The sequence below is a fragment of the Vigna radiata genome, unplaced genomic scaffold, assembly GCF_000741045.1.
Source record: "Vigna radiata var. radiata cultivar VC1973A unplaced genomic scaffold, Vradiata_ver6 scaffold_111, whole genome shotgun sequence".
Taxonomy (NCBI): domain Eukaryota; kingdom Viridiplantae; phylum Streptophyta; class Magnoliopsida; order Fabales; family Fabaceae; genus Vigna; species Vigna radiata.
Window position 1 is genome coordinate 1,067,110 of NW_014543596.1, and position 12,142 is coordinate 1,079,251.

General features: G+C 31.2%; 1 protein-coding gene and 1 pseudogene across 1 annotated transcript in view; one reads left to right on the plus strand and one right to left on the minus strand.

Moving 5' to 3' along the window:
• The first annotated feature begins 895 nt into the window (after positions 1-895).
• On the plus strand, positions 896-4,317 carry LOC106754532 (annotated as a pseudogene).
• Positions 4,318-11,378: 7,061 nt separating this feature from the next.
• Positions 11,379-12,142, minus strand: part of LOC106754533 (probable WRKY transcription factor 61) — a 27,735-nt gene continuing 26,971 nt past the window's right edge. The window contains exons 2-3 of the mRNA XM_022777972.1: positions 11,742-11,855; positions 11,379-11,651 (exon numbers count right to left, since the gene is read on the minus strand). Coding sequence (XP_022633693.1) covers positions 11,379-11,651; positions 11,742-11,855 — 387 coding nt within the window. The remainder of the gene's footprint in view (positions 11,652-11,741; positions 11,856-12,142) is intronic.

Genomic DNA, 12,142 nt, shown 5'->3' on the forward strand with positions numbered 1-12,142 from the left:
TTAAAAGGGTTACAGGGGGCTTTAAGATCTATTTTTTCAATATATTCAATTGATGATATGTGTTATTTCTTTTCGGAATATGTTCACTGTTTCTTTCGCTAGTTGTTTGTGTTTTTCTTAACTTTGTTCAATGGGAATATGTTTTGGATGATTATAATCCTCGTGCTGCAATTGGCTTTTGTTTTTCTGTGTTTGAAAATTAATTGAAAGCATCTTCTTCCTTTTTTACTTTTTGTATTTCTTTCTCTTTTTTTAAGGGTATTTTATCTCCTTGATTTTCAAACTAGAAAAAAGTTTTTCAACATGGTTGAAGGGGTATTATTCTAATGTCCCTTTAAGTGCAGGTGTTTCTATATCTCTTTTTTCTTGTTGATATTTCATTATGATTGAAGCTTGTTTTCATTAGTTTCAAGAATCAAGTAACTTCTGACGTCATTATCATATAACCCAATCCCAAAAAAAGTTATTTTTATGCATGTCATCTTGTCCTATTCTTCTTCTTGTAATTTTGACATTGATATTTAAAGCTTCTTGACTTTTATTATTGCCTATATTTATCTTAGTATCTTCTATCCCGGTTCCTTTGTAAATTGTTTCAGTTTTTACCAGTTGTAGAAAATATCTTGCTTGTTAGCTTTCTTAATGAAACATAGCTACCAATAAGGCACGATAAGAAAACTGTTACTTTGCTTGCCTTTGCATGGACTAGTTTCTAACTAAATGAATTAAAACCCTTTAACATTTTGAACATGCAACTAGGTATAATGAAAGACTCATCAAACTACTGACTGAAATTTGATAATTCTGACAGGTTCATTCCTTGGTGTTTGCAAAACCACAGGAAGCCAATTACATTTTATCTTATGACTTTTCCTTATAGGAATGATTATCTAAAATGATGTTGCAGAAGAAGGTGAACTATGGTTTTAATGGCTATAAAGGGCCTGCCATTCCCAAAGCTTCAAGGTCAATTAGGGTAAGCAAATGAACTTTTCTCCCTTCTTTTCTCATGCTTCTTGTTGAGTTGTATTATTAGCTCTGTTTCAAAATCTTGTATTATTAGGGGAGGGGCACAATCAAGAAGAAACCTGAAAATAACCAAATACAAGCTTTTGAAATATTGGCTAATGTAGCTGGCAACTTTTTACAAGAGAGTGAGAATTCTGGTCTTGACAATGTAGCTTCTGCAAAAGATCCTCACACTTTCTCTAGTGCTGACATGAAGGATAAGCTTGAGGATGAAAGAGGATCATTTAAGAAGGACCTATGTGAGCATGGAAATTGCAGTGAAATTGTCTCTGTCTGTCTCCCTAGCAGGCAAGGGAAACATGAGAACCTTAGGTACATTTGAATAGTTGTTTCTCTTGATAATTAAAAGTTCTAACTCACTAACAATTGATCTACCAAATGTTTATTACATAGTGCAGTACAGGTTTTGTTGTTTATGATAACTTTAATCACTTTGCAAAGTTGTCATGACTCATCAGTGTTATGTTCTATGAAAACTCTTGCCAGAGTCATGGACAGTTCATCTTTTCCTGGCAACCATCTTGAAGGCCAAGGCCAAAATATCCTTGAAAGGGAAGATGAAAGGGGAAAAAGAAGAAGAGTAAATGAGAAAAGCACTCACATTAAAGGCAGCTTTGAGGGGTTAATAGAACCAAGTTGCAAAGTGTCTAAAGATTGCAGTTCAGAAAATAATGTGGCAAAGTCGTCACTGGAAGGCCATAGGCATCTTGATTCCTTCCCCAACACTTCCAGTGGCAGGAAATTAGGTAGAGATGATGATGAAAACTTAGTTAACAACACTCAAATAAACTCCAGGGATAAGATATATAGCACACCACCAGATATGCAAAAATTGAAATATGCAAGTTCTCTTATGAGTGGTATGTAGCTTTGCTTGCAGTTGGTTTTGAATTCATACCAAGTTTCACATCAGTTTATAGTGTTTCCAAATGTGAAGCAAAAAATCTATATTGATGAATGTTAGTTAATTTCCAAAATTTGCACATTTTGTATATATATTAATAATAAGTAAATTGTGTTGACATAGATGAGAACAATAGTAGGGACAATTCTGAGCTTGAAAATTTACAAAGGATGTATCCATTTAAGAAGAGGAAGTTCTTCAACCAGACCTCATCATCCACTTCTGATAGGGGGTCTCAATGCCAAGGCACGTTTGATTCTTCTGATACCACAAGGGTCAATGACACAAATCATGGTACAGGTGCTACAATGCTTGGTTTCCTACCTCTTACTTTTCGTTGTAATGTAGGTTTCCTTTTAGGCTTGCACTCAACTTTGGTTAAATGGTCAAATTAATAACATGCAGCAATTGAAGAATCATCCTCTATAGTTGGTCAACAAGTGCATTCTGGGTCCAAGGGTTGTAACGGTAAGAAAATCAATGTTACCAATTACCAGCATCTGGTCGTAATTTAGTCTAACATAACATCTTGTTATATAAGTTCTTAACGAAATTTATTTTTACTTTACAGTGAAGCTGAGCATAAAATCCTTTAAAGTCCCAGAACTTTTCATTAATATACCTGAAACTGCAACTATCGGTTCATTGAAAGTAAGCAATTGAGGTTTTTCTTTCTAAGTAACACATTACTGACACGGTTTATACTCCATTTTATGTGTATTTCTATCACTTGTGACTAAAGCAAAGCAATGAAGTATAAAACAAACTGAGAAACATGAACAAATTTAATACATAATCTGAGCCTTAAACCTAACACCAAACCACCTTCATAGTATGTTCTCATGTCTCCATACCAAAATAGATTTAAAAAATATAAAGCAAGTATAATAACTATAGTAAGTGACCCATTGTACCTTTTCTCATGCTCACTTTGTCTACTTTTATGATCATTATTAATTCTTCTTCTTGTTGTTATTGCTATGATTTTGTAGAGGACAGTAATGGAGGCTGTGACAACTATACTTGGAAATGAACTACATGTAGGAATTCTTCTTCAGGGAAAGAAAGTCCGAGATGATAGCAAAACTCTAATCCAAACAGGAATATCTCAAGATGACAAACGTCATAGATTAGGATTCATGTTGGAGCCAAGACATACTTCAAACTCTCCATCTTCATGCAATGATAACCCTTGTTTTCTAACCACTGGTTCGCAGCAAAAACTATCCAAGTAACCTTTCAACAAGCCATTTCTGTTTACCATATTCAGTTCTTTTTATATGTGATAGTCATCTATCTTTCTTAGTCCTTTCATCCATGAATTACTTTTGAATTAGCAGTTACAAATTTGACGATATTCAATAAACAGGCAATCAACATCTTTAATGTTACAACAAGGAACATACAATGTATCCCAAGAACGTTCTAGGATCAAAATCGAAAGTTGTGTCGAGGGTGATCTTAATGTGGTCTCCTCTCAACCAGATACTTATGCTAACAATAACATGTCAAAATGTCGCACTCTAGTGGCAGTTCCGGCCATTAACATGGAGGCATTAGCTGTGGTTCCATTTCGACGCAAATCTGGGAATCCTGACTTTGCACAACGCCGAATTAGAAGGCCATTTTCGGTTCTAGAAGTAGAAGCATTGGTTCAGGCTGTTGAAAAACTTGGAACTGGAAGGTTTGTTGATGAAGTTTTAGTCTTTTATGTTTTTGCTTAATGAGTAGCTATACCTCTTCGTAACATTAAATGTTACATGTGTCTTGAAGGTGGCGTGATGTCAAACAACGTGCTTTTGACCATGCAAAACATCGAACTTACGTTGATTTGAAGGTCAGCAATTCATGTGACGCTTTATGCATTGTTTGGGTGAAATATTCTGCAAGATACTGAAAGATCATACTTGACGTTTACAATTTCTCCTTATTATTTCTTTCCTAAAAGCTAGGTTATTTTCTAGCAAAATAGTTAAGAGACAGTATTTGACATTGGATAGTTGGTGTTTTCATTGTGAGATATCTTCTCTAGCAGTTCTCAAGTTTGCAATTATACTTTCCTTGTAAGAAAAATCCTTAAAGTGGCAGGATCATTCATCCACACACATAAAAATATGCAATATTTGCATTGTTGCAACACTTTGGTGACTATGAGAATGTTGTAGGATAAGTGGAAGACATTAGTGCATACTGCTAGAATCTCACCTCAACAGAGAAGGGGAGAACCTGTTCCTCAGGAGCTTTTGGATAGGGTCTTAGCTGCTCATGCCTATTGGTCTCAACAGCAATGTAAGCATCAACTCAAACCATTATGAGATATTTCAGATATTGAAGATGCAGAAGAACAAGTATATTGCTGCACAAGTACATTTTCCAGGGTGTAGTATAGTTATTATAAAAGGTTAATAGTATGAACGTATAAGTTTCCAAAATATACTCATATACATGTGATTCCGCAATTTAACCCTCATAAGCCTGATAATAGTTTGGTTATTTATACATGATTTTTGGGCCAAAGGGAACATTCATATAATCTCTTGTGGCTAGTTTGTTGGTATGCTATGAAATGCAAACCAGAACAATGAATGTATACATGTTAAAGCTCTTAGAAATTTTGCCAATGCTACCTCATTACAATGACATAAAGGAACGTATATTATCATATACAAATGAACATTTCATGAAAATATACATGCTAGTTTCTCAAGTTCAAATAGTTACATGACAGTTTCCTTTACGATTATACAATTCAGTGGCAGTAACATTAAGGCATAAAGTCATTAGACTACTAAAGGGTAATTCATGGTATCAATAGCTGACACATAAACATGCAACTATAATATACTGGATCGTGTGTTTTTTAAGCGAAAATGATTATTTGACGTTCCTACAATTTTTTATATTCATTTGATACAGTTATTATTTATTTTTTACTTTTTTTTCTTAAAAAAATTAAAAATTTTATAATTTTATAACTATTTTACTTTTGTATCTTGTGTGAAATGAATGTAAAAATGTATTATTATAACTATTTTTTTTTTCAATGAATGAGTAGAATTTAGGATTCGGTTGAAAATTAAAGTCAGTTTACGTTCATCATAAGAAAGTTTTGAGTATTTTATATAAAAGCCCGATAAATTACTTTAAGTTTTTAGTTGAAAGTGTAATTGATGATTTTAATAAAATAAAACTTCCTTTCCTATGTTATTTTAAAATATTATCTAAAATTTAATAACAAAATTATTAAAATGAAAAATTAAACTTTTAAAATATAAAAAATATATTTTTTTATAAGAAATTAAATATTCATTCTTGGTTGAAGCTAATATGCTTTAAATTCTAATGCATGCTCCTTGCACATGTCAAACCATGCTTTTATATATGCGGTGGTCCCATGATTCCCATCAAATTCCAAATATTAAGGCCATGAATAACAATACTCTAAAATTTATAGAATCATACTAACTCAAAGTTTATTTTTATTTAAGATATAATTTCATCATATTTCCATTTTGATCTCTTATTATTTTTATTTTGTCACGGATATTCTTCAATCTAATGGTAAGAAAAAAAAATTTAATTGTGTCTAGCTCGGAAGAATATGATAATTTGTTCATGATATGAACTAAACTTGAAAGTTACTCTTAAATAAATCATTTTTATAACTTGTAACTGTTGCCTAGTAAATTCACGGGATTTGTCGACACAATATAAAAAGTTCAAAATTAAAAGATATTTCTCTCTTCAAGGAACTGTATATGTAACTTTTACAATAAACCCTAACATTAATTAATAATTAGTGGGGCACAAAAACAATAAGAAGCAACATATTATATTGAATAAAAAATTAAACTAGCAAGTTCTAACGTGATAATGTCAGAGGCTGATTCCCTCTTTAATTAGGCCATCCTTGTTGCCATGCTTTATATTAATTAAGATATTTACTCTTTATGCAAAAGTTCACTTTCCATTAAGTATAATATACCTTTACCTAAAAACTTGAACTTCATTCGTATTAAAAAATTTATATAAACTTGGTCTACCTTGTTGGATCAAAAACACGCTAATTAAGGTACTATGGTCAGACAATTATGATTACATTAAGATTGTTAGTAATAATAAATTTTAAAATATACATTTAAGATTTAAATACGAGAGTATTGGTTGTGTTAGAATGATTTATACTAAATTAGTTTTCTTTCAAAAGTTAATAGTCTTTTTACATTGTTTAAAAATAAAAGTTAGATAACACTGACTGTTACCATTTGAAATAAAAGTTTGTAGCAAATGTATATTGTCTTCTACATTGGATATTTAATATTTATGTGATTTATTTTGTATAAAAAATGTTATTTTTTCTAATTAATAGTAAAATAAATTATTTTCTCAATGTAAAGAAATCATAATTATATTTTGACACTCAAATTGAAGAATTTACTAAATTATAGTTATCTAAATGTCGGCTTGAACTAGTTAATTCCAAGTACGTAAAAAGAAATGGATAAGAACAAATATTTTACTAAATATCATTAGGTTGGTTCCTGCTTTTTCTTTTTTCTCCTTTCCCTTCTTGTCTCTTTTTTTCTTTAAGTTTCTTCCCCCACTTTTCCTTTTAATTTCTTTGAGTAATTTTTCACTATTTTCTAAAAAAACATATGTTAGAAGTTCTTAGTATAGGTAACTTTTAATTAATTAAAATTTTATTTTGAATAAGTTTTTTATTTACTTTAATGTTTTTTATATGTTTATTTCTTTGATTCTCTATGTGAATATCTCAAAGTTTTGTTGGTTTAGTCGATTGAGAGTCTCGTTCTCTCTACGGTTTATCAAGTTTTAAGGAGATTTGGGTTGTTCTTAATTTTTTTATTACTTGGAAAATAAAATAAAAAACTATTTTAAATTATAAATAAATTTGATTTTATTTATTAAAAGATAATTAAATATTATTATATTGAAATTGTTGAGAAATATTTTTATTAAGAGCTTTTGTCTCTAAAAGTTATTTTTATTAAGAGTTGTCTTTATCAAAATATAACAGCAAATTTGTGTGTAAAGGATTGAAAAATATTTGTTTGAGAATTTATAGTTTGAACATAACTTTCAAGTCAATCATTCAACGACTTATATATATATATAATATTTTAATCCTTGACAAGATTGTTAAACTATCTTCTTTGGAAAAAAAATTTCTATGACATTATTCAACTTCCTTCTAATATTTTCAAGTACTACACAACATTGCGTATTCAGGTTTCATGTATAACCATGGTAGAAGATTGTACACCACCATCATGATTGACCATGTATTTTGTGATATACTCATTATCCTAAATGGATTAACGTCATCACTTATTAAACCAAGTCTTGCATTACAAGGCTCAACAAAAAAATCAGAATAAAATTTATCAAAATTTTTCCAAGCTTCAACATCGACAAGATATCTCATTTTTTCATCTTTTGTGTGCTCTTTGACTCTAGAGTGTTTGAATACATAAATAACCTTTGAAGTTTAGGAATCAATTGAAAGTGTCTCAAAGTTTTTGCAAGCACTTTCTAGTCTTTGTTTGCTCTAACTCACCATTTACTTCACCAAATTTCTTTCATATTGAAGTTTTACACTTCTCACAAAAATTGCCTGTATTATGCTCCTTTTAATATAACATGCAATCATTTTCAGGAATGTTTAGAATTGGCATGGCTTCTATCAATAATTGTAAGTTAAAAAATGAGACATTGCTCCACCATCAAGACATTTCAATAGATACAATCGAATTATGAAAGAAAGAGTGGAGAAACTTTGGCACCCAAAGTATAACTCTTGTTTTGTCTCGTTAATCGAGTTGTAGAATTTTTTTGTTTCTTCCTCCTTAGGACCGTCGTTGCTCCCACCTCTTTCTACCACATTTTTTAGTATGTCATGTAATAAGTCGTCAATATTATCTTCCATGTTGTCATCCTCTAGAACAAGTCTTTTCTATCCATAATATTGTATACTTTTAGAAATCCTATAGCTATTAAATGATCATAGACCACATCTCTTCGTGCCCAATAAAGATTTCTACACTTAGAACAAGGACATAAAATCTCATTCCCTTGGGCTGTTCCACTAGAATACTCAAAATCTAAAAATAACTCAACATTTATATACTCTTTACTAAATCTTAGAAATTCAGTCAACTCTTTATCCATCATCTTTTATCTAAAAGATAATCACCGACAGAATACACATCCAATCCTTTTGCTTTAGCTCTTTGATATAAAAAATAAAGTTTATAAATCTTTTACATATGAAGAGCCAATAGCATCCAGAAATAAGACAATGAACAGAAGATAGACAAGGAATCTAGAATCGAAGGGAAATGTGAGTTTAGTAGGGATGTTTATAGATCTAAAGAAGTGCACAGACGGAATTTGATGTTTGAAAAAAAGTACTTTTAAGAGAATTTTCAAACAACTGTCACTCTTATTTTTTATGCAAAGAAATGTACATACATAAACACCAATACTTGCAACATATATGCATATAATTGTGCGTAAATAATTTAAATATAGAATTAGCTGTCCATCTTGAATAGGTGAAAAGGAGAAATGAGTAATATAATGAAAAACATCCACTGGCCTAATATTAAAGATTTTCGATGTGAATTGACTCATAATTGTAAAAGCTCCTGTATTATGTCAACTCCAATAATTCAACAATTAGCCCGTAAAAAGTATTAAACAGTACGGAAGTGAAAACCCCATCAAATGCTATTTAAAAGAGACGTTGAAAGTTCAATTGAAAAATCAATCTTCCCCAACTAAGACACTCTAATTACATTCATTAATTTGCCAAAGTTTGAAGTAACTAAAAGTTTGGGAATAACTAAAAATGTTGGACTAGGAATGTTTCATGGTGAGAACAATTATTTATTTGTTTGTTTTCATGGCTAAAGAAAATGCTATATTATGAACAGAAGTGAAATTCTGAACTAAAGAAATCCAGAGCTTAACATTGTAAGAAGTGCAAAGCTAAAGTCACCCAAACAGAAGTGAAATTCTGGACTAAAAGAAATAAGTAACCAGGCTGTATGAACTAGGTGAATGATAAAGTTGATTAATTACTCAATATGAGGTACACATCCGCATAATTACTATTTACTTTTCTGTATTAAAATATATGTTTCTCCTCAACTGACTTTTCTTTTACACTATCTGAGTTTGATGAAAGAACAGAAATAATTACACCATGAAGTTGATGTTTCTAGTAAGCATTTTTGCCTATTCGTTTGCACTTTTTCTAATGAATAATTTATAGCTTTAATGTACTTTAATAATATTATTATATATAAAGTATCAAAACATCATAACGAGGCATCAGTCCACAAATTTTAATATACTTTAATAGCTTCCCAATTCAAAAAAACAGTTACTTTTATTAATGTTTCGCTGTCAAAATGAATCCACATTTCTTAAGAAGAAAAGATTAAGAGTTTTTTATAATTTTTTTATAAGAATAAAATTTAATAGCTATGTGAAATAAATTCAACTAACTTAAATTTAAATATTGATGAAAAAATAAGTTAATATTAGAGTTGATAGGTGTTTTAGAATAATAAATCAAGTATTTTAAGTTAAAATAATTCGCTAATATAAATAAAATTTCTTAAACTCGTCTCATTACTTCAAACATAAATCATCTTTCTAAAACTCTTCCTCCTAGTTTTCTCTCACTTCTTTATAAGATATTTCATTCCTCGATCATCTGTTTGACAATTAGGAAGTTCCTAGGAGATCACGACTGAGTAATATCAATATTCCTATCCGATCCAATTTTGTTATCGAGCAAGTAAGTTTCAACTCATTTTCTCTTTTCGTTCTTAGTTTGAGATCATGCATAATCTTTTTTTGCATGTGTGTTATGATCTTTATTCCTAGTTCCTTGTTGATCAGAGGTTCTAAAGACTCTCTCTAATCTATTTTACGTGTTTTGTAGGCATTCTAAGGATTCCTTGAGTTAGAAGAAAAGTTAGTGAGCTTTTTAGAGTTGTAGTAATTTCTTTTAAGGTAAGGAAAACTAGTTTAATTGAAATTTACTTGGTAAATAGTTTATAATCTATGATTGTATGATAATGATGTGGTTGAATTGTAATGATAAACTAAATTTAGAAACCTAACATGTTGAGCAGCTTGTAAATGTTTGTATTGTTGTGAAAATTGATGAATGATGTGAAATTGTTATTCTGAGATGAAAGTTGTCTTTGATGAGTTTAAAATGGTATTTTTGGGTATATTCTGAGTTGTTAAGCTGTTATAGATCCACTACAAGAAATAGTGAAATTATATACGGACATTTATATACGGATCTGGATCCGTATATAAATCAAGTTTTATATACGGATCTTATGTACGGATTAGGGAATATTGGTTATCTACGGACATTATGTACGGATATTTATATACGGATTTGCCGTATATAAATTCCGTATTTAAATATGGCGCGAGATGGCGGGAAAGTTTTCCACTGATTTGAGCCGTATATAATGCCAAATGTCCGAATGTAAGTATATCCAAGCTTTAGCCAGGGTTGGGAAAATAATTTATTTAAAAAAAATGAAAATAAAGTAGGTTAGAATAAGCTAAAGCAAACATTGATTTATTCTCAAACCCTCGACGTTTTCTCTGTCGAACCCTCTCGATTTCACATCTCCGTCTCGAGCCCTCTTCGCACTCGCTGTGCCTCTCTCGAGCCCTCTTCATTGTCGTTGTCCCTCTCTCGAACCCTTGGTTCTTCCCTTCTCTCTGTCCAACTATCGTAGCACTGTCGCTGTACCTCGTTCACCAAGAAATGTCCTTCATCAAAGACTGAAACTCTTCGGTGGCGTAGTTGGATGCTGAGAATCTGGTAAGTAAACCCTAATGGTTGGTAATCCATGAAANCGTGAAATGCTTGGTAAACCCTAATCCCTTTTTTTCTTTGTTTTATCTGTNACATTTGTGGTTCGGCTCGCAAGACGTAGTTGGAGGGTTTGCAGGCATCGATTGAGGCGATTGTGTGGCGGTTTAAGAAGATTGTTGGCGAGTTGCGAAGCCCCTTAGTGAAGGAACCAGAGGTGAGTGAAATCCTTTGCCATTAAATTTTCTTAGATGCAGAATAATGTTGTTTTGCTTGGTTTGCTTAATCTGAAGATTGAATACTCAGTTCAAGTTTGAATACCGTAATGTTCTGTGCACCTTTAGAAGAGATTTATTGACATAAGTTATCAGAAATTAGTTTTATATTTAGTAGGTGAGAACTGAAAGCTAAAAGTAAAGATTCAGTCATGTTGATCATACTTACCTAAAATAAAAACTGCAGAACCAATGAAAAGAACTTGAAAAATCCGACCCATGTTTGTCTGCATATCTCATATTTTTCCTCTGAGACATCCTTTCTTCACTTCAATTTCCAACCTCCATTTCGTCTTCATAAGAATAAGTGTGGTGATTTTGAAACGTGGTGATAGCTTGATGTGAAGTTTAGGGCATTAAGGTTATAAAGAACATTATTAGAACTGAGGAGAGGGACAGTATCTGAATTGACTAGTCCTAGTTGTGTGGTCAATGAAGGAGATTGAAGCATGGAAGCAGCAGCAGAAGTTGTGTAGGCTATGGTCGTGGCTGAAGTAGGAAGAGGGTGGTTGTGAGTTCCTTCGTAGGTGCTAACCAAGATTGACATGTCTTCAGCACATCTTTGAACCTAAAAATTTGAAGCAATTAATAAGGTTTAATCATTTAATCATTCTGACCTATTCTCTTATGTTACCTTAGACAAGAAAATTTTCTATACCTGTTTTTTCACAGGACAGGATGGAGAAACAGTGCACCNATAGTATGCTCGGGGACATGGATTCCCTTTTGCTATTTTCTGTCCATATTTTCTCCATTGGCAACCATCATTCATCTGTACAAATTTTCAACCAAGTAGAATTAAAAGAAAACATTGAAAATTTATTAAATGGTATTTTAGTAAGACAAAATCTGGATGCAATTTTTAGTATCTAAGTAAGAATCTATCTCGATACCTACAAATTATAGTTTGTATTAAATGTCAATAATGGTTACCAAGCTAAGNCTCTCACATTTTGATAAAGATGAAAATAGAAAGACAAAGAAGAAGAAAACAATGTTTAATATGTTCAATAGCTTAAGTTTATTCTATTATTAACCTAAGATTATGAGTGATAAGGT